This window comes from Chrysemys picta, chromosome 6, assembly GCF_011386835.1.
Source record: "Chrysemys picta bellii isolate R12L10 chromosome 6, ASM1138683v2, whole genome shotgun sequence".
In the NCBI taxonomy this organism is placed as follows: domain Eukaryota; kingdom Metazoa; phylum Chordata; order Testudines; family Emydidae; genus Chrysemys; species Chrysemys picta.
The window spans coordinates 80,793,440-80,817,837 of record NC_088796.1 but is presented as its reverse complement, the minus strand read 5'-3'; the positions used below and the strand labels follow the sequence as shown (position 1 = coordinate 80,817,837).

At 39.1% G+C, this 24,398-nt stretch overlaps 1 protein-coding gene across 3 annotated transcripts in view; it reads right to left on the bottom strand.

The window, feature by feature from the left end:
* The window catches only part of ADAMTS19 (ADAM metallopeptidase with thrombospondin type 1 motif 19), a 326,693-nt gene that overhangs the window by 83,897 nt on the left and 218,398 nt on the right, over positions 1 to 24,398 (bottom strand). For all 3 annotated transcript variants that reach the window (XM_065599319.1, XM_005303066.5, XM_065599318.1), the window contains 3 exons: positions 13,996 to 14,136; positions 12,816 to 12,966; positions 1,320 to 1,421 (listed from right to left, as the gene is read on the bottom strand). In XM_065599319.1, the coding sequence (XP_065455391.1) occupies positions 1,320 to 1,421; positions 12,816 to 12,966; positions 13,996 to 14,136 (394 nt within the window). The remainder of the gene's footprint in view (positions 1 to 1,319; positions 1,422 to 12,815; positions 12,967 to 13,995; positions 14,137 to 24,398) is intronic.

Genomic DNA, 24,398 nt, shown 5'->3' with positions numbered 1-24,398 from the left:
TCTGTGCTGTTTATTACTTTTTTCTAAAAAGAGAGTTAGCTTACACACTTGACCTCCATTTATTGTGATAGCACACATTTGGCAGAGTCCCTCCGAAGCATAAAAGCTGTGGATGGACATTTAACAGAAGTCTCACTTTAAGTGACCATTTCATTTCTTTGTTGATGAGTTCTTTAGGAAATCTGTCACTCTTTTAGGTGCTGTGACACTTTAAAACTTCTTTGAAATAAACCTCTTCTGTAGTAATTTGTATATAGTAATTCTGTACTGTTTCTTTGCATGAGATTAATTTTAGTAAGTAGTGTTTGTGAGTGTCTGAAAATTCATATTTCTGCTTACAAATAAAGTACTGAAACAAAGACATTCCATTTACAAAATGTATTACAAAAAGCAGAATTAGCTTTAAATAAAAATAGTGAAAATGTGAAAACATATTTTGGTTTGGTTAAGTTAGAGATGTTTCACTTTTAATAGGGATAAATATCCTTTCCCCACACACAAGCAAGATTCTGATCTACACAAATAACTATTTAATTAGGCAAATGCATATGTATATTCTCCCCATCCCAAAAATATTCACATTGTATATAGAAAAAAACTATTTTTCTGGTGTTACTCAGAATAAACAGTAACTGTAATGGACTCTTTCAAACTTCTATTAACCTCCTTTCTAAAACTGTTATATCTTCAGTATAATTATATTTTGTTTCAGGTGTACACAGTAAATAGGGGTGTATAGATGATCAAATCTGTTTATTTGAAAACCTGAGACCTTCATGCTAGGGAAAAATCAAAAAATTATTCACATTTATATTTTCCCTTTATGTTAAACGTAAATGACAGTCAATTACCTATTGCCAGTCAAAATAGTGTTTAGGTGTTGAGCCTGGTAATTTATGTTAAAATATTCAATAACGACCCTACCGTTATTATATAGTTTGTATAAAGACCACAGAACTGGATAGTGTTCATATTAGATTTTTTTCTATAGTGAAATTCATTTGTATAGTGACATTGATTTATTTATATTTTGAACTGTTGTGAGAAACCCATAAAGACATGCTAAGACTATGAAGTGTATTTGCATATACAGTGATATCCCTATTGTACACTATGGTAATGTTATATTAATAACAGTTATTCCCAGAAATATCTAGTTATATACTGTATTTCCTAAAATTTACAAATTAAAATGATTCATCTCATATTTAAAAGTAATGTGTGCGCAATTTTTCAGAAACAATTTTCAAAATTTAATCACAATAAATTAATTGCTGCATTACTTCCGTTAGTTACAATAGGAAAATCAGTGGTCATACCTTTCCAGTGTCACAGTCTGTTCCATCCATTGGCGGATCCAGTTTAGTTTTGCACTCCTTCTCACCTTCTACCTTACACCACAACCCAGTGCATATAACATGCTGAAAAACAAGCATACATTGCTAAGGACAGAGGACTTAAATGACTGTATATATGTTAATTTCAGCAGGCAGGTGCTGGTTTGGTGGTACTGAAGTATGTACAGAGTTAAACATCAACAAAAATTGTGGATATAGTATGCAGCAAATCCTGGATGCACCCCCCTTGGACACGGACACAGTGGAACAAGTCCAGTTGTGCTGTGGAGTGGGGGACGGATTCCAGGACCCTGTGTACAGAGTCACAACCCTTCAATGTTGCCAAACTGACACAGGAAGTGCTTTGATAGGCAAGGGGGATCTACCACTATATTGATTGACTGACTTAGAGGTAGCTGTGGATGGTGTGCTACAGCCACAGTCTGAAATGAGTACTCTGTTTCCACCCACCAGCGTACAGCTCAGCTATTTGACCTACAGGCTGGGGCCCCATAGTGCATATGGACAAAAAACAGGTAGGCATAGGGGGCATAGTGATATACTTCTTTCTCCACAAAACTCAGAACTTCTTAAGAATTAAGAGAGCTAATAGTTTATTCCATTATTATTTTACCACTCATTCAAGCATTGAAAGGAAAGAAAACTAGCACTGTCATTAGAAATGAACGTATGCTTTAGAAATCAGTGAAGTGTTAGGTTGTGAGTGTGTGTGTGTATATAACTTGTGAATTATGTTCACTAGAGGGCTTTGAGATGAAGTATAATAGACTTGACTTAAAGGTGTAAAACTGAAAAGCTAAATGAAAATTGAAAGATTAGTGCACTGAATCACCACCTCAACAGAATGTGTGAGGCAAGTTAGTAAGCACATTTAAATAGCTTTTCCTGAATTGTAAAATTCATCTAATACTTCCTAGTTTGAATCATTTTAGAACACCATACTACTGCAGTGACAATCTCAAAGAATGATCTATTTTGGTGGCTCTCCAACAAACCAGAATGTGCCAGGAAGTCGTCACAGATGAAAATAAAAAGGAATTTTTAGGTTAAGTAAAATTTATTTTTCTACTTAGTCTGGTCAATAGGGCATTCAGCTCATAAATGCTTATGTCAATTTTAATTTTAGCTTTGCAGTTCACCCTTAAATCAAATATGAATTTTCTAGCATAGTCAAGACTGAAGTGAGTTTTCAAAACCCATGTGAATATTTGTAAAACTTCTGCTATTGCTCGAATAATATAGAAAACATTTCTTCAGACACCATTAAGCTCCCTGATGACTTCCTCAAATGTTCCCTGTTCACTCCATCCCAATGGTTCCTGCTTCCTGATGTACTTCCATTACTTCATAATCTTCTCTCCCCTGGAAGCAACTCAACACTCAACTCAATCTGGTATTCACATAGAACGGATATCAAATAAGATGACAAGGCAAATTATAATGGTTTTTCACTAAGGGGTCATAAAATTTTAGATGTTATAGATGGAAAGAACAGTTGGTCCTTCAGCCCATCCTCTGGGTTCAGGAGAGGACAGTTTTTATTTTTCCCTGAAAGGAAGTCCAGCCATGAACATTGCTGCCTATTGTAATTCCTCAATGGCTCCCGAAAGCCTCTTCTATTTGTCCCTACAGAGAAATTACAAGACTGTCTTATCCTCAAAAGAGAGGAATCAAGTTCAGAATTGAGACTTCCTTCCCCTCCCCCCCTATTTTGTTCCCCTCCCTTACCTGAAAACCAGATGGAAGCGAACAGGGCCAGCTGTGGCTGGATCACTGCTTGAAGGCAATCTGATGCCCACAAAATATGGACAGTGCAGGGGCAAGAAGGATCAGGAGAGACAGGGGGATAAAAGAAACAGATCAGCACCAGGTTCTCAGAATCCAGGGTCACTAGAAGACAAGATGTGGTCTGTCTGTCTTAAATTCTTTATTATTCTGGCAAAATTGAATAATAGTTTCTGGTCTTTGATATGATGCATGAAAAATGTGTTTATATTATGTTTTCTAAATAAAATGGTACCTGAAAAAACTTCATTGTAAGGGAAATATCATTTAATAAATGTTTGTATCTGGGCCAGGGCATAGGACTACCTGAAAATGTCAATGTGTTTCTTGTATGTAAATTTGTCAGTAGTAACATCTTACAAAATGAAGAGATTTATTTCTGTAGGTCAGAGAATTGTACAGAAACAAAGGTCAGAATGACAATGAGCCAAATTCATCCCTGGAGTATTGCCAATGGACTTACACCTAGGAAGAAATTGACCTAATAAGGCATCATATGTTTATAAATATCTCATAAAAACTCTAAAAAAATGTTAGAGCTGGCCCTAGCCTAAATATTTACACATCACAATGTCATTTGTTTTATGGTTTAAGGTCCAAAGAGAAAAGCTAACTTTGCATTTCTAAAACTAGGTTTTAAGCCCATAACTGTAAGGGAAGCATTAAAGTTAGGAACAAGCCTTCCAGGCCAATTCCTGAAGATAAGGCAGCCATCAGGCCTTCTACTGTTGTAGTCCTATTCCAAATAAGAAATGGGAGAAAAGGGAATAGTGAGCTCAGTTCAACCTCACTGACAATAACAATAAAATCAAAACAAGACTTCCTATTCATAGCTCAGATAAGAGCCTTATTTGAATTTTATATCCTGGATCCACATACCTAAATGACTACATTTGAGGAAACAGTTCTCCAAGATTTCAAGATACAAAATCGAAAGTCCTTCCCTTTTAGAGAGTATTTTTACCCCTTTTAACTTTCAACTTGTACCCAAAGAACTTCAAATACATAGGAATGCAAAGCTGGCTGCAATTGACCATAAATCATAAACGATTGACTTCCAATCATAAAAGCTGTATGATCAGATTTACATAGGTCTTTTGGTGCCTATATATGCAGATGGGTTTCTAGTTACAAAAACAACTAAGCAGCTTGTAAGTCAATGGCAGTTAGGTGCCTATTCAGACATCACTAGATGTCTACCTACCTCTAGGCACCTAAATACCTTTGTAAATAGCCTGTGGCCCATAACCCCCACCACCTAAACTTATCCTAGAGAGAGAGGATGTAACCAATTTAGATGGCCATTGCACCTAAAGTCAACTATCTCCTAGGTTCACTCCCTCCCTTTTCACTACATTTTTAATAAGAGGTAAACAAATTATTAAGCACATTTACATTAGAGAAAAAGAACACACACATAAAAAGTTTGTGGTATTCTCACTGGGAATTAGGATACATTAAGATGACTCTGATATTTAACTCCACCTTTGAGCCTTCATCAAAGGCCCATATGAACTGACCAACCCAAGAACATGCAGGCCTCCGATAATGGCTAATATTGGCAGAAAACCTATAAATTGTCTCTCCTGCCCACTATGCTTCACCAAAGATGTCAGGTGATCTCCTGTTATTAAAGCCACACGGATGACTTTTTTAGCTCTATGCCTGATATCAGCTACCAAGACCAGTCTCTCATCAGCCACTTCTTTAGAAATTGGCCCAGATTTTAAATCAAACAATTTCTCTCTTATTCTTACCTACTTATTAAAAGGTAGGTAGAGTATTAGTGCCTTTGGCAGCCACACTAGAAAAGCATTTAGTTTCATATACAGATTTATTTAAATTAGATTAAGAAAATCAAAGTTTTTTTAAAATGCACAAACCCACACAATTATGTGATGGTATTATAAACATCTTAATAGATCTGAATACCAAAAAAACATCGGTCACTCTGAATTTAACTGACAGAAATGTTAACACAAGTTGGTAATGTTGCATCTGCTAATGAATAGATACCTAAATTCCGTGCAAGTTACAAGAGTAGTCTCTCTAACTTCAGCTCAAGCATATTGTAAAGGGAAATCATGCCTCACCAATCTACTAGAATTCTTTGAGGGGGTCAACAAGCATGTGGACATGGAGGATCCCGTGGATATAGTGAATTTAGATTTTCAGAAAGCCTTTGACAAGGTCCCTCATCAAAGGCTCTTAAGCAAAGTAAGCAGTCATGGGATAAGAGAGAAGGTTCTCTCATGGATTGGTAACTGGTTAAAACAGGGGTCGGCAACTTGCAGCATGTGAGCTGATTTTTAGTGGCACGCTGCTGCCAGCCGGGGTCCCAGCTGCCGGCCCCGCTCAGTCCGCTGCCGGCAGGAGCACCGCCAGCTTTTCTGCCGCCCTAGGCGGTGGAAGGTCCCGCCCCAAAATGCCGCCCCCCACAGAGGCAGCAGAAGGTCCCGCCGCCGAAATACCGCCACGGTCGCCGCCCCCCAAATTGTAGCACCCTAGGCGACCACCTAGGTCGCCTAATGGATTGCGCCGGCCCTGGCTGCCGGCCTGAGTGAATGAAACCCCATGGCCAGCAGCGGCTGAGGGGGGCCGGCGGCCAGGACCCCGGCTGGCAGGAGCCAGTGGACGGAACCCCAGACTGGTAGCAGGCTGAGCCATTCAGCCCATTGTCGGTCTGGGGTTCCGGCCACCGGCCCCTTGCTAGCCGGAGTCCCAGCCATCGGCCCCGCTCAGCCTGCTGCCGGCCTGGGATAGCAGTCGCTGGACCCGCTCACCTCACTGCTGGTCTGGGGTTCCAGCCACCTGGCCCCCTGCCAGCCAGAGTCTGGGCCTCCAGCCCTGCTCAGCCCTCCTGCCGGCCTGGGGTACCAGCAGCCAGCCCAGGGCTCTGCTCCTGGGCTGGTCCCAGCGCTCTGCAGCCCTTATCAAAAATTACACTACAATTAGCTTAAAAACTTGAAAACTTAAAAACTTTGTATATTACAGTAATCGTTAAAACATATATAATGGTAATAAATACATAGGTTTGATGAAACAAAGTAGTTGTACTTATGTGCCTGTGCTTAATTTGTTTTTTCGATGATTTACCTTCTAAAAAAATCTTGCATGTCTCAAACCCCCAGAAAGGGCATCTCACACCCCCAGGGGGTGCGTGCACCCCAGGTTAAGAACCACTGCACTAAACTGATAAGATCAGCATTTTAATTTAATTTTAAATGAAGCTTCTTAAACATTTTAAAAACCTTGTTAAACACTAGTTTAGTTATATAATATAGACTTATAGAGAGAGACCTTCTAAAAATGTTAAAATGTATGACTGGCACGCGAAACCTTAAATTAGAGTGAATAAATGAAAACTCGGCACACTACTTCTGAAACGTTGCCGACCCCTGGGTTAAAAGATAGGAAACAAAGGGTAAGAATAAATGATCAGTTTTCAGAATGGAGAGAGATAAATAGTGGTGTCCCCCAGGGATCTGTTCTGGGATCAGTCCTATTCAACATATTCATAAATGATCTGGAAAAAAGTGTAAACAGTGAAGTGGCAAAATTTGTGGATGATACAAAACTACTCAAGATAGTTAAGTCCCAGGCAGACTGTGAAGAGTTACAAAAGGATCTCTCAAAACTGGATGACTGGACAACAAAATGGCAGATGAAATTTAGTGTTGATAAATGCAAAGTAATGCACATTGGAAAACATAATCTCAACTATACATATAAAATGATGGGGTCTAAATTAGCTGTTACTACTCAAGGAAGAGATCTTAGAGTCATTGTGGATAGTTCTCTGAAAACATCCACTCAATGTGCAGTGGCAGTCAAAAAAATGAACAGAATGTTGGGAATCATTAAGAAAGAGATAGATAATAAGACAGAAAATATCATATTGCCTCTATATAAATCCATGGTACGCCCACATCTTGAATACTGCATGCAGATGTGGTCGCCCCATCTCAAAAAAAAAATGGACTTGGAAAAGGTTCAGAAAAGGGCAACAAAAATGATTAGGGGTATGGAACAGCTGCTATATAAGGAGAGATTAATAAGACTGGGACTTTTTGGCTTGGAAAAGAGATGACTAAGGAGGGATACGATAGAGGTATATACAATCATGACTGGTGTGGAGAAAATAAATAAGGAAGTGTTATTTACTCCTTTCTCATAACACAAGAATTAGGGGCCACCAAATGAAATTAATAGGCAGCAGGTTTAAAACAAACAAAAGGAAGTATTTTTTCACACAATGCAAAGTCAACCTGTGGAACTCCTTGCCAGAGGATGTTGTGAAGGCCAAGACTATAACAGGTTCAAAAAAGAGCTAGATAAGTTCATGGAGGACAGGTCCACCAATGGCTATTAGCCAGGATGGGCAGGGATGGTGTCCCTAGCCTCTGTGTGCCAGAAGCTGAGAATGGGCAACAGAGGATGGATCACCTGATGATTCCCAATTCTGTTCATTCCCCCTGGCCATTGTCGGAAGACAGAATACTGGGCTAGATGGACCTTTGGAATGTTCTTACCTTCTTAGACCACCAGCCCTCCAGACAAACTTACAAGCAGTGGGGTAGTGATGAGCTGGGTTGAGTTTGCTGGGGTTTCCCCTTGAAGAATACTAGGGGTTCCTGGCCCATCTGAACCAATTGTAACCTAGTTAGTGTCAGGTTGTATCACTGATTACTACTCTGGCTCTAAGTGGCTGGGAGGGAGCTTTACCCTCCCCTTTCCATTTTTTAAGGCTGAGCTGTGGGAGGAGAAAAACACTATTCAGGCTCTCTTCCTACTTGCAGCAGGATTTCCCTTCCCACCTATGCACTTGGGGTGAGGGGCGGGGAGGGGGAAAGAGCCTAGGAGAATCAGTCAGTCCTTTCCTTGGAATATTGTGTGTTTATTAATGACCAAATTGGATGTTGTTGTTATGAGGACTAACCATTGCACTTTCTTTTCTGTTTGGGCCATGCCAGAATTTTATATTTCAATAAGTCATGTTGCAACTTTGGGGTCCCGTGGAGTCTTTACAGTGGCATGAATTTATCTGTTTGGGCAGGGATGGGCATATTGCTCCCAAAATTTTCAATCTTTGTTGTTGGGGCTGAGAGACTCATCCAGAAAACCTTTCTGGGGTCTCACTCAGTGATGATTCTAACTCCCTTGACAGGGAGGAGTGTGGGCCTGGGTGAGCTGGACAGGTTATCAGATGGGATCTGTCAGTTAGGACAAAGGGTGGCTTAGCATGATCGGCCTAAAAGGACACAGGCACCTTCTCCTTCAAGGATTATATTACTTTCCCGCCCCCTTTCATTTATGTCATTTATGTTTATTTAACAAAACTGCACCCTTCTATAGCAAAATTATCCATAGTTTGTGAAATGTCTTTTTTGGGGAGCTACTGGGCAATACCTGCACTGATAGGATGAGTAGGGTACAGCTGTCAACTACTTTCGGTAGGATACCAATTTATGTACTTGGCTCTTGAAAAGGCCTAGAAAACTGACCTTTCCATTACATTAAAACTTATCCATTTGAATTCTCTTTTGATGTCTGGCCTTATTTTACCTCAGTTAACACAAAGGTCATTTTTTATTGCTCATCAAACAATCTTGATGCTGCATAAGTTACATCATGTTAATCTCAGAATCTGAAGCAAACTGTAAGTATATAAGAATATACTTGCATACTTATGTGCACTTGCTATGACCGCAGATTATTATTATTGATTTATTAATCAGTGAAGTCCATGCTGTACATCAGACTAGAACACAAAGAGAAACAACACATTCAGAGATTGTGAGGAAATAGATAATTTAGGATCTTTTCAAATCAAGGCCGGCTCCAGGCACCAGCTTAACAAGCAGGTGCCTGGGGTGGCCAAGGGAGAGGGGCGGCACCTGTGGCAATTCAGGGGCGGCAGGTCCCTCACTCCCTCTAGGAGTAAAGGACCTGCCGCTGAACTGCCGCCGCCAATCGCGACTTTTTTTTTTTTTTTTTTTTGGGGCGGCAGAAATGCTGGAGCCGGCCCTGTTTCAAATGGTGACAATGATGGTGTAATATTGACTCGGGTTACATAGAGGACTAATAGCACAGAGAAGACGAGAGATGTAATAGAGGATTTGTGGATACACAGATGAGATATTATGTGTGAAATACTTTATATAGAAGCCCAAGAGCCATATAAAATATACACTACAACAAAAAAGCAAACTGATTTTTTTAAACTGATCTAAAGTCTGTTAATATCTTCTGGAAGAATGCATCTAACCTAAAGTCTGTAGCATGGTTACACATGGTCTGTTCGACCCACAAGGAATTAGGTGTGACATTGAAAAAGTGTAACTATTGTGCTTGTTTTAAAATATTTAGTATCTTCATTAGATACTTTGTAGGTGCTTCAAAAGCTATTTAACTACTTCAGATGGTTTAGTAGCTGCACTGGAAATAATTAGCTATGTTTATTTAATTCCCTGCTGTATTTCATGATTTCCCAGCATCATTATACATTTCATTAATATCTTACAAATGATCTCAATGTAGTTTTGATATCTAAACTGTGCATTTTTAGCTATTTTTACTTTTGTTTTTGCATACAATAAATATGAAGTATTCAGCACAAATATGCAGAACGAAAACCCTTTAACAACAATATGCTTTAGCCTCTTTCAGGTGACAAAGTTCCTTTGGTTAAATAAATCCTGATATTTCCTGCTGACATTTGATTTAACGTATGTAAGTTGAAAGAACATTCAGGATTAAAGTTTTACACTGGAAAGTTTGTGTGTCACTGTCTCTTTGTCAGACCATCTTTTCTAAGCCTTCAAGTCATATGCTCTACTCTGCACAAAAGTGAAAGGTTTACTCATATTTACAGTTGTACTGTACTTTTATCACTGAAGTAATGCAGTCAGAATTTTTTAAAACAAAACCACAAGACTTTTCTGACATTTTAGGATTTTTACGTGTGTGGGGGCAAATCACGAGAAACAGCTGAACACTTTCACTGGGAACTTTAAGTGCTGCCAGTTAAACCATCATTGCAAGGGAGGCTAATAGAAAGCTGGAGCTCAGCAACAACACCGTAGTGAAACACAAACCAGAGCACTGAACTTTGAGTCAGAACTTCACTCTTCTAGGGGTAAAACTTTCTCTTTTTCCCAACTTGGACAATGAAGTTATGATTATAAAGTTTAGCTCTAACACAGTATGTTCCCTCTCCAGTACATCGTTATCACAGTACAAGAGAAATTAAAATTATTTGGACTAACAATAGGAAATAAGATTTATCTCAGGATATAAAATAATACTGGTGACACTTGATTTTTATAAACTACAGTATACATTAATTTACTATTTATATAATGCAATAGTACACCGCAATGTACAACAAAAAAGCTATGCCAAACTAAACAGAGATTTCCCCTTCCGAAAGGACTTATGAGGCATCCATTCTAACAGCAAAACCTTATATATTACACAATGAACAACATAACAAATACAGTAACAGTGTGGCAGGGGTCACTGGGACTGGAACATTTCACAGAACAGTTGGCTTTTCTGGAGGTTTTTAAAGGAAAAAAGAGTGAGGGATATTTGTGTATGTCAAGTGGAAAGCCATTCCAGTCATATGAACAGCTGGGCAGAAGGATAAAAGTTGGGACTATGCAAGAAAGACAAAAAGAGCAGCTAAGAGCCATGCTTGTGCAGAGTGGAGATAGCGGGAACAGTAGTGGTGGAGATAAGGATAGATATGTAGACAGGAATATAATATTTCTATAACTTTTGCTCTTTTCATCATGATCTTTCCCTTGGACTTTCTTAAAAGTTGCCATGCTATACAACCACTCTATTCATTCTCTATAAAGATCACAGCTGTGTTATGACAAGAATTGCTTTAGTGAAGTTGACTAGATAGCATTCACATCCTGGACTTTAATCTTCAAGGCCAATATTTTGCAGTTCTACAATTGTACTCAATTATCAGGTTCTACTCATGAACCATTATCTTACTTTCTGTTATTCAAAAGAATGCTAGGAACTAATTGATTCTTACTTGAAGCACAGTGGGCATAAAAGCAAACTTGGCAGTTTTACAAGATAATCACAGTGACAGTATAAATCTTACACTGAAAGATACACAGACACTTTGTTCTTGAAAGGCTTTAGGCTACTCTTCTCAGACTACATAAATTACAGCCTTCAACTTAAAGCATGTTCACAGGGTTAAAAAAAAATCTTCAACATAAAGATTAGGCACCATTCAAGGAACAGGAATGTGGGCCAACTTAGTAGCTCCCAGAGATAACTCTGCAGGGTAGGTGTTGTTAGTACTCTGCTGTGGCATGTATTGTAGGCAAGCGAGACCAGGTGGGGGGAAGTACATGGAATCTCTCCCTTGTCTCACAGGATTATCAGAGAGATTGTGTACTGGAACCTTGGCAATGAGGGAGATGAGATTGGTATATCTAATATTACCATATAATGTGATTACGGTAACTTCTGCTTAATCAAATGTATGGGTAGTCAGATCTTAGAAGAAATGCATTGTTAGTTGTGGTTCAGTTCTTTTTAGCAGCTGCACATATCACTAGTAACATTTATTCTCCGCCTGACAGAATAAATTTCTTAGGCGTATAGTTGTTTAACTTGACTATATACTTTCACAAATAAAAAACCCTAGAACAGATGGAACATGGGGCATTCAAAACTAAATATCAGAAATTAACAGAGGACAAGTCCAGGGAAGTAAATACCCTATTTGCAAGAAGACAGTCAAATTAGCATCAGGATAATAAACTTGATTTAATTGTTGGTGTTCCTGAAAGTACCAAGGAGCACTAAAGACAGCCTGAGAGACAGCTTGGCAAAGCACCTTGGGGAGTATATGCAGCTTGCAGGTAATTAATTTCCCATCTAACTTCACCTGGTTTCATTAGGATAACATTCCTGATTTACTTACCCACAGTAAAGGGACAGGAAAATTAGGAGGGCACAAAGGTATCATGCAACTACACATACATACATTTGACAGTCTGGCCCATAAATTGTAGTTTAATGAGAGATAAATTGTACTGGCTGCAGAAAGAAGTGGAAAAGAAAAAAATTCCTGCCCAGACCCCTTGGAAAGGAGCAGCTACAGTGAGGCCCACAGTGGATCATGACAAAATCTGGTATTTTAACTGCTTCCATGGATGGGAGAGTGGGTGCTGCTCCATCTTTTCCTGCACCAGCATGGACATAAGTAGTCCCCCTTCTCTTCTAGCCACCTAGGGGTGGAGGGGAAGGGATGGGGCAGCATCCCCACACTGATCTGGTATAAAGCTGCAAGTAACACTCTGGCTCCCTAGCCCTTAAAGGGGAAATACACCTTTTCCAAGAAGCCAGACAATCAGACAATGGCCCCATCACTTAATGTGCAGTGAGGTCATTTATTTCAGAGGGTCCATGACTTCACTGAATGTATTTTTCTATTTTTATACTGAAAGCAGCATGCTAATGGTGCACATTAAAGCTCCAATCCAGCACCACTATAGCAGGGCCGAAGCAATAAATCAAACATGCCCATATCGACTTTAACATGCAAAGCGTAAAACCGGTTACAAATCAGTAATTTTCTCTTTCATGCTGTCACTGAAAAAATAACTCTGTTCTAAAGTAAACAACAATCCTTACCTGCATTTCTTGACAAAATGAAGCCATAGGTCCAAAGAGAATCTGACACTGTTCATCTGCAGTGTACGTCATTCCTGGCAGTTTGGAGGGAATAATCACAGAATTGAGGCTTTGGGGATTTGTCTGTAGCAAACAGTTACTGGCCTTTGACCTGCCAATAAGCAGAAATTCACAACATGTTGAATAATATTAATAAAGGTTGGCTATTTTGTTGACATAGAACATATGCAATTGCTATAAAAAAGGATTAACAGATCTTAAGCAGCATTTTGCTGATATTTAGACCTGTTAGTTTAACAAAGTTCTTTCTTTTGCTGTTGTATATTTACAGAAAGGCAAAACAGTTTATGGATTACAAGCAGCTATAAGGATTTCAGGAAAATACTTGGGAAACATTTTAGTGTAAGTATTAGATAATTTAATTGTTTAAATATTACATGGTTTTTAATAAATATTTATGGAGCTCACTTTTTTTCACCCAGATTTTAAATATGTCAGTGTTTTTCAAGTACCAAGATTTCAGTTAGCACTAAGTTTTCACACAAAATTTTTAAAAAAGGGAGATAAAAATATATGGACCTCCATTAGACTTGAGTTCTAAATGGGCACATCTACAGATTGTTCTTGAATCTCTATCATTCCAGTGCCAGCTCCAATACAGACCTTCTAAGGACTGCTCAGTTATAATTAGTAAATTGTCAGTAGGCATATCTATCAATTCAAGAGAGTTATTCTTGAGAATTATTCCTTATACAATGCATGGGCACAATGTAGGTGTCCTATTTTGGTATGATTCCATGTATCTTATTTTCAAGTGGAGAACTCATAAAATATTTCTATTAAAATAAAATTATTTCCCCATGTTATTTGTTATTGAATGACAACATAGGACATGATGTAATCTGTAATATGTTATGTGCAAAATAGAAATCAATACAGATGTCATTTTAAACACACAATCTTCCTCATGCGTATTTTTGCCCCATATCTTTGTTAATGTATTTTCTTTAGCTGATAAGGTGGCTTTTTGGTGGTTAATACGCAGCTATTATTAACAGTATTTCCTTTTTAACCTCATACAGAAGCTGGTAGAGGGTATTAAGTATTTGGCATATCTGAAACTTAGATCAACTAAAGCCAAAGAATTACTTTAAGCAATGCTATTTCTTGACTGAATTACCTGAGGAATCTTTCTAGATCTTCCCTGCTGCACCGAGACCATGAAACATCACCAAGATTCTGTCCTTTAATCCATTCTCCAGACATTATATGGAGACCATCTGCACAGGATGGGTGGTCATTGTCATGATTTATTCCCATGCTGAATTTTGAAGGTATTAAAAAATAAAAAAAATATTTTAAGAAAACAGCATAATAAATGGTTTTCAAAATGGTTAAGAACATAAGAATGGCCATACTGGGTCAAACCAAAGCTCCATCTAGCTCAGTATTCTGTCTCTCAACAGTGGCCAATGATAGGTGCTTCAGAGGGAATGAACAGAACAGGCAATCACTCAATGATCCATCCTCTGACATTCACTCCCAGTTTCTGGCAGTCAGAGGCTAAAGACACCCAGAGCATGAGGCTGCATCCCAGACCATCATGGCTAATAGCCATTGATGGACCTATCCTCCATAAACTTACCTAATTCTATTTTGAACCCATTTATACTTTTGGCCTCCACAACAAACAAACTGCATTTCTCCCACTAATGAATGAGAAGACCATCATGAGCTTACATAACAAAGCTAGTAAATCACAGTGTAATTCTGCATTGAACTTGTTCTCATTACACATTTGTTTGTTTATTGTTGACTACTTGCATTTAGCTAACTAATAAGTGAGATTTATTGTTAAAATATTCTGAGCAGAAGTTTAATGTATAATTACAATTTCAAAAATTCACAGAATTTTGGTTGCAGTACCTTTTATTTCAAATAATAGCAATGGAATGACTCAGGGAACTACATCCAAAGGACAAAATATCCACACCATAAAATGTGGTGAATGCTCCCACAAGACACTGCCATGCAGGAGTCATAAAATTCTGCTACAAAATCTACTTGTGGCTGCCACTTTGAATTTGCTCAGTTGTTGCTTTTGAAGATTCACTATCACTTGAAAAAAAACCTATTTTATTGTAGGCAATATTCAGGTGGGTTTTTTAAGTGAAAAAAGGGCACTTTAAAACCTTCAAAAGAAGCTATATGGATACACAGAGAGCTGCTATGTGAAAAGTAAATAAAACAGTCTCAGCTGCTTTTGACTATTTAAAAGTTACTATAAGGATACTCTTCAGAGCTGGGTATACAGTGTGGCAGCTGGGATTTTGCAGCTTCTTCAGGACTTAATTCAGAGTAGCAGCCGTGTTAGTCTGTATCCGCAAAAAGAAGAACAGGAGTACTCGTGGCACCTTAGAGTCTCTAAGGTGCCACGAGTACTCCTGTTCTTCTTTTTTCAGGACTTAAGATAGCCTTGTAGTTTGTACTATAGCAAAGCAAAACGTTGTAGGTGATACCACTACATAAGCACTACTACCTATGTGCCTGCCCCCTATACTCATCAGGTATATTCACTTAAGTTGGCTAGCTTGGTCATTTCTCATGAATAGTCCTTGCTTTCAGACGAATAAATGCATCAATGCAATTTTTCATGCATGAAAAGTCAGTTACCTCTAGACCAGTACTAAGTGCTGATATCACATACCTCCCAACATCTCACCATCCTTTGTTTACTTTGACATTAAAATGTAAACAACAACAACAAAAAACACCGCACAACCCTGCCAACTTTCCCTCCTGGCCAAACTGTGCCCCACACAAAGCTGTTGAGTCAAATATCAGTAACCATAGGTCAAGTTTTATATGAGGTACCACAGCTCATGTTACATTGTGCTTATTAATGAAAGGAATTTAATTCCCCAATAAGGCACTGTTGTGTAGGACTCTATTGTGCCTGCCAGGGTGCGCAACAGAAGTGCTGCTGCTGCTGCTAGTTTGGAGCCCCTACTGGAATGTGCACACTACACAGTGTGGGATGCTGAGGCAGCTGTCTGTACATGAATCTTCAGGGAGAATTTTGTGAATGGAGTATAGAATTGGGGTGATGATACATTTATTTCACGCTCATTTTAATTTCTCACTTTTTCTGAGCTGGATAGTGCATCACTACAAAAGTGCTTCCGCACCTAAACTCCATTGATGTGAACCCTGGCTAGTTAAGTCTCTTGATTGACTGAACTCTTTCTTGTCCCCACAAACCCAGTGCCACATTTCCCCATTTATCAAAAACTTTGATAAATTCTGGAAGTTAGAGATGTCCTCCATAATCTCTGGGTAAACCTTCCCTCTGTCTGAACAATGGAAGAAGGCAAGTTGATTGGACGACTGGAGCCACCACAAAACAAAACAAAAAAGCTATACTGCAGCAAATGTCAATAGAAAGGTACAAAGATCACACAAAGGAGTTGCCCATATGCACATTCAAAAACATGACTATAGAGCTTAAAGGTATATTCTGTGGAAAAGAAACTCCACAGCAGAAAATGCCATAGAGAATAAAGTGAATCAGTTAGAGTTCAAGCTATGAAAGACAAATTTGTTTTGGAAAGTGACCAAACAATTTTAAGGGCATAATACTGCAAGGATGGACACAGAACATGTGATCTCTTGATATGGAACCCAAAGATATAAGATTTCAACAGCCTTTTTTGTAACTAATAAGCATCTGCAATTGTTTGGTATAAGTCATAAGTAAAAACATAAAGGAGAGATTATTTCTTATGATAGTGTGGTTCAAAATTGATTAAGATCTATGAGCAGGGTATAGGCAGGAATAAAGAAGTAGTTGTTTTCCTTTGAGACTAATGGGTCCATTGTGGGCTGTTAGTTTGCTTCTGAGAAATTATTCTCTCTAAACATACTCCACTAGTTCAGTTCAATGTCATTGTGACAGAGGATTCAACTATTTTCTGATGCATCTAATTAGAGAAAGAATGTGCTCAATATTATCGTAACTTGTCTGTTATGGATAGATCTACTTAAAAATACCATGTATACTGATATACTGAATTCATGGGGCAAGTATACACTTTCAGTACACATAAACTGGGGGAACCATATTTTAATTTCACCCTAGTTTAGGAGATGATGGGTCAAAACTGGATAAGAAAAAGAATCAACAGGATTCACTAAATAATTAGGCATTTACATGGAAAATGAGAACATCCACCATTACCTTAACTAGAATAAAAAATATAAGAGAAATAGACCCTCATATTCCAGAGCAAAGCCAACCACTGACTGATGATCAGGTTTAGGAAGAAAATTGCTCCATGAGCACATTATTCCATAACTCTCTACTACAGGGTTTCCTGCATCTTCCTGGGAAGTACCTAGGACTGGCCACTGTTAAAAGGCATGATACTATACTAGATGGCACAAAAGTATATCTCAGGGTATAAATTCCTGTGTTTGTATGTTCCTAAAAAACAGCTTTAGTTCCAAGATGCTACTTTATGTAACAAGGGGTGTTACACTTTCTAATGCTAAACAAGCAGAAAACAAAGAGACCATTTCCAGAAGGTGAAGGAAAATGAAAAATTGGAAGAGGCGAATTTGTATACTGACAACCCAGCCTTACCACTCCCTTGTATTTGTGTGGTAAATTAGAGCCATATTGGGCTATAATTATTAATGACCATCATTACATTGGGGGGGATCATGGTTATGGCAAACCTTTAAATTTTTAGAGGAAAAAAAATGATTCTTGTGTTTCTTTAAAAAAGTAAAGGCAAGAAATCCACTCTGGTGGAAGTTTACTCATGGCCTTACGTGGCAGGAAGGCAGGCTAGCTAGGTGGTAGTAGTAGCACCATTTTACAGTACTATGATGTTCCAGGGTGCAATCCAGATCGGTGGGGGGCTGCGTCACACTTCCCCTGCAACCTGGGGTGCCTTGCAATGCTTTGCTGCTGTAGCTCCCATCTGGGCCGCTCACAAACAGCCTTCCAGTATGCAGGTCACACCACAGCCCTGGTCGAGCAACTCTGACCCCAACAGCCTGTCAGCAAACACCAGCCACACTCTGGTTTCTAGCAACCTTGGTTACTATTTGCAGGGTGACCCCAACATATTTATGGTCTTGAATTTTGCCGCCAAAAAACATGTGTTCTGCACTGTCCATCCCTCTCCTGGACAGTTCAGATATATTAGGTCCTTGTCCCTCTAAGGAGCTCAGTAAACAAAAGCTTGGCACTCTAAATGGAGTTACACAATTCACAACACTGGACTAGTTTTGATTAAAGAATAAAACAAGTTTATTTACGTACAAAGAAAGAGATTTTAAGTGAGTACAAGTATAAGGCATTAAAGTCAGAAATGGTTACAAGAGAAATAAAGATAAAACATTTTCTAAACTTAACAAACTAGACTTGGTTCAAAGTGATGTTCTTACCACAGGTTCCTAGTAACATTGCTGACCACGTTTCAGGCCAGGATCTGCTCCCAAAGTCCATAGGCTGTCTCTTTTGTCTTCTTAGGTGGAAACAGAGAAAGATGACCTGGGTGTTTTTGCCCCTCATTTTTATAGTTCAATCACCCTCTGAAATGCATTTTCCTGAGGGTTACCACTTGTTAAAGTTCGTTCAAACAGTAAAGAAGGCAGCATGGTGTCTGGTGGTAAAAGAGGCTGCACACTACCAATATTATATGAACAATTATGAATTTCCCCTGAATAATGCTGCTACACACATTTCATCATGCTATTATTGACAAGTGAGTTATTAGTTTGTAAATGATACCTGGACCAATCTACACGGGAGGTCCACTTCCTAGACACCACGGTGCAAATAAGTGATGGTCACGTTAACACCACCCTATACCGAAAACCCACCGACCGCTATGCCTACCTCCATGCCTCCAGCTTCCATCCTGAACATACCACACGATCCATTGTCTACAGCCAAGCATTGAGATACAACCGTATCTGCTCCAACCCCTCAGACAGACACCAACGCCTACAAAATCTTCACCAAGCATTCTCAAAACTACGATACCCGCATGAGGAAATAAGGAAACAGATCAACAGAGCCAGACATGTACCCAGAAGCATCCTACTGAAAGACAAGCCCAAGAAAGAAACCAATAGAACTCCACTGGCCATCACATACAGTCCCAAGCTAAAACCTCTCCAACGCATCATCAGTGATCTGGACAACGATCCCTCACTTTCACAGGCCTTGGGAGGCAGGCCAGTCCTTGCCCACAGACAACCCGCCAACCTTAAGCATATTCTCACCAGCAACCACACACCGCACCGTAACAACTCTAACTCAGGAACCAATCCATGCAACAAACCTCGATGCCAACTCTGCCCACATATCTACACCAGCGACACCATCACAGGACCTAACCAGATCAGCCACACCATCACCGGTTCATTCACCTGCATGTCCACCAATGTAATATACGCCATCATATGCCAGCAATGCCCCTCTGCTATGTACATCGGCCAAACTGGACATTCCCTATGTAAAAGGATAAATGGACATAAATCAGATATTAGGAATGGCAATATACAAAAACCTGTAGGAGAACACTTCAACCTCCCTGGACACAGAATAGCAAATTTAAAGGTAACCATCTAACAGCAAAAAAAACTTCAGGACCAGACTTCAAAGAGAAACTGCTGAGCTTCAGTTCATCTGCAAATTTGACACCATCAACTCAGGATTGAACAAAGACTGTGAATGGCTAGCCAACTACAAAAGCAGTTTCTCCTCCCTTGGTGTTCACACCTCAACTGCTAGAAGAGGGCCTCATCCTCCCTGATTGAACTAACTTCGTTATCTCTAGCCTTACTCACTCTTGCTTACATATTTATACCTGCCCCTGGAAATGTCCACTACATGCATCCGAAGAAGTGGGTATTCACCCACGAAAGCTCATGCTCCTATATGTCTGTTAGTCTATAAGATGCCACAGGACTCTTTGCTGCTTTTAAAGATATATTATTACTTCTAAATATAAGGATCAACAACTGTCACAGACAATGTTATGATGATTCCATTAGTATGGCAGGCTTAGTATCAGTTGTAACAAGCAGATTACAACAGGTGGAACCACAAGCACCTGGTTCATTGCTATGGGCATGCTTTGAATTTGGAATGCCAGGATGCTCTTAAGAATAATGGTATCCTAAGAGATACTCCTCTTAAATTGTTTACAAAATCATAAAATTAATTTTAAAAAGTCACCCAAATGAGGCATCTCTGGCCTCTGTTCAACAAGATGGACTCTCTGAAGCCAATGCTTCTGCACCGTTTCTGAGAACAACCTTTCATTGTGTGCAACTTGAGAGGTTGCAAAGAATGCAAAGTAAGATCCTGAAAGTAGAGCTCAAATTTGTAACATGGCTGTTCAAAATGAAAAATATTTATTTCCTCTTTGGTATTGAATTAAGTCAAAAATCCCTAAATGCAGTAGACAATCTGTCCAAAACTCCTGCAAAGGTTGTACACATCAGCCACTGAAGGCCAATCTCATATGAAAATAACACAATCTACTTCAGTCCATCCAATCAGATGAAAACTAGAACTTATTCTGGGAGCAAATCCATGAAAAAAGTTTAGTGTTGATAGTCAGAATACCTGAACTTTCAAGGAAGAGAAAAGTTCCCGAGAAAAAGCAAACAGGGACAGGAGAAGCCAGATACCTAAATTAAATAAAGGAATTTTATAAGTACATCTACTTCTAAGTAATTGATTTTACAATGTCCAGTATTTAATTAAGGTGTGAACAGAAAGGCTACAAAATTATGTAAAATCTTGAAACTCTCACAGCAACTCCAAATGTAACAGAAACGTTCAAGACATGCTTGCTATGTATGATTCTGATTGCAATCATGAATGACTGATTAGTCAGCATCATCTGCTGTAAGCCATCTGTCAGCTTACAAAAGATAGCTGAAATCAGTTCTCTCAGCCAAGCCGAATGCCAACTGTTTTCCAAAGTAGTAGAATTGTTGAAAATGATTTAAGTGGTACTGGCAACCAATGTTGTAAGTGAGCATTGTTTCAGTGCTCTACAACGTATTAAAATATGGCTTTGAGCCACAATGAGACAATGCCAGCACAACTGGTGTATGTTTTTACATGTACAAAAGGACAAAACTGATGACTTACAGCTTACAGATGTTGCAGAAGAATTCATGTAAAGAAACCCAGGGTGAAGATCATTGTTTGGAACTTTTTCAGATTTGTAAGTCATTCTTTTTACTCATGTTTTTAAAAGTAATGCTTTAATAAGTGGTTTTGTACCATGACTAAATTTCTCCATATTTAATAAACTGAGATAAATAAGCTTCTGTTCTAAACTCTGTGTTTCCTTTATTTATTAATACAATCCCTACTTGGGGGAGGGGGCATTACAGCCTCCCCCACAAACACCCAAATTGTCTCTGAACGTGACAGAGGATCTGTTTGAGCTGCAGGAGCTACTCTAGCTCAAGGGTGATTGTCTCTCACCTGCACTGCAACTCATTGGCTAGAATCCAAAGTACTCAGAGGCTATACTTCACCTCCTGCTGATAAGACCACTTTCCTTTCCATCTGTTGGAGAGCTTTTTTAAAGCTTTCTTGACACTTCAGGGCCATATTTAATTTAAAACTTCCTCAAGAGAGAGTCCATCTACATTCTGATTGTCAGGTGAGGAGACTCCATTTGTACAAATACTACCATTTAGCCAAATCTTAAATAACAAACCTTGAAAAAATGTACTAAGTTCAGATTCAGACAACTATTTGAAAATTCCAGTTTTTATTCTTTTGCCCCTCTAGTGCATGTAGTACTGTATTAGAGTATCCATTAAAAATATGCAGATCAAATATAGGAAAAAATCAGATATAGCCCATATTTGGGATATTAAAATAAAAGAAAAACAAGGGAAACGGACAATTTAAAAATACCACAGAAATATTACCTGAAACAAAATTCTATCTCTTTATTCCTCTTAGCACATATATCAGAAGGAATCTCCTGGTATGCTTTCCCATATATAGCAATTGTGATAGGAGAAACCACATAGCTGTACACTGTGGGGAGACTAAGGGACAGACCACAGAAGGTCTAATACTGCCTCACTTGTTTGCTGAGTGCCCAGGGAATGGATTGTGACTACAGGTAGAGCCAGGTGAAAATCAAAATTTCAATTTTGTGGGAATTTTTGACATTCTGAAATTTTTGTGGGTTCCTTATCTGAACAAAAACAAGTGTTTTCAAAGTTTCACACAAAATAATAAGTCCAAAAATTTTCCAATTTCAAAATTTTGTATTGGAAAAAATATAATTTCAGAATACATTTTTGTTTAGAAATCTATTTTTTTTATTTACATATTTTTTATTATTTATAGAGGATTTTGTGACATGTCAGTAGTAGTCACCACTACTATGACATAATATAATAGTTGAAATATTCTATTTATAGTATATATTATTTTTCTATTTTATTTTATTTTTAAAATCATTAAGGGTAACTATTACTGAGTGTGGGTTGAGTACTTATTTTCTAGATCCAGTTTGTTCTATAATGAAATAGTTTAATACTTTGACAGTTTGACCTAGAAAATAAATTAAGTACTCACAGTAGATTCAGAAAGGGACTTGGATGTTGTGATGCTGAGTGTTACAATGCGTATCTTTTAAGGCACCTCGAAAATCATTGGCATTCACTGAGCCTGGTTTCGATGCCTTGGTTCCCTGTACAATGAACGGAGAGAGATAGGCATCCTAGGAATGGGATTAACAAAAGCTGGCATGCTGAGCTGGGAGCTACCTGAGCTGGGTAACAGGAGATGCCAAGGGGACGGATGTGTGCCAAGTCCCACCCCTTTCAAGGAGTTAGGTGCCTAAGTTTGATCTGGAGGGAGGTGCCAACCCAGTGGTTAGGGTACTCACCTGAGATTTAGGAGACCCCCAGTCCAAGTCCTCTTCTCTACTTGATGAGAAGAAAGGATTTGAAGAAGGATCCATCAGATGAGTGGCCTAATCACTGAGCTATGAGATATTCTGATATGGGGTTTTCTTAATCTCTCTTGTTAAAGCTGGTCCACTTTGCAAACATAATTAAAGAGTCCTTAGGCCAGATACAGACTCAAAATAACTCTAGAGCCCAGTGGTTAGCACACTCACCTAGGAGGCAGAAGACCCAGGATCCATTCCCTCTGTGCCAATGAGTCTTTAATTATTTATCCATAGTGGAACAGCTTCAACAGGAGAGCCTGAGAGAGATCCTATATCAGAATATCCTGTAGACCAGTGGTTAGAGCATCACCTGAGATGTAGTAGATCTCTGTTCAAATCCCTCTTCTCATCAGGCAGAGGTAGGATGTGAATCAGAGGGCTCCCATACCCTGGGTGAATACCCTAACAACTGGGCTAAAAGTTATGAGGGAGCTATCACACTGTCTGGCGCGATTGACAACTTTGAGTGCCAACCGCAGGACAGACTGTCAAAAAATAGGGCAGGCACCCCAAACTGGTGGCATTTCACCAACCCAGAAACAAATGTGAACTCTGAAGCACTATAATAGTTTGACCATGGAGTCTCATGCAGTCCCCTTGGGCATGCTCTATCTTGCCACCCAGGCAAACTGGACTTAGTGATAGTTGGTTGTCATACACCAAAGATCACAAAAGATTCAGGTTGCTTCCAAGTCCCAAGAGAGAAGTCACGTACTCTAGGTCAATTTTTACTTCAGATCTCACACCAAAGACAAATCTTGGAGCCAATCCAATAGTAAACTAACTAAGGATTTATTAATGAGGAAAAAGAAATGAGAGTGTTAAAGCAGGCAACATATATACACAAATGAGTTACAGTCTGTGGTTCCAAAAAGTGCATAGTTGTAGTAAACTGTCAGCACTGAATGTCTTTTAGGGCTAACCCAGGTTGACCCTAGTGATTTATGCTTCTGTTTCCTAGCTTCAGACCGGTGAAAGTCCAAACAGCAAAGAAAGAGAGAAGAGTTTCTTTTGTCCCTGTTTTATCGCTTTCTTCCAGCATTCAAGCTGATGGAATGGGCTTTCTTGCCTTCATGGGTGTGAGGGGGCCCTTAATCAAGTCTTTGTAATGTGATGTTCACAATGGTGCATTTAGTTTTGCTAGTCCTACTTGATGGATGATGGACCAGTCCTCCTGACTGGGTTCACAGGTACAAAGCAGGCATTTTTATAGTTATAAAGCAAAACTTACATACTACCTTATAACATGGCATACAGACATTACAAGTGAAATTAATGCATGCAGCAATTTAGAAGCTTTCCATAAAGTCTAAACACTAAACACATTCTTATAAGTCTAAAACCTATCCTGAACAATACTAATATGGAGGTGAGCTGGTCTGGTTTCCAGCTATGAATTTGTCAATGCTCAGCAGACACCTACAGCCTTGACAAGAACTGGCACCTGGTCTGGCAGCATCACAGGAGGTCCTGCTGTTTGGTGTGGAGTTAGGAGGCCTCTGAGAATGCTTACCTGATTGGACACCCTGCATTGGAGCACCTATCTCCCTGCAGTGTGGCTCAC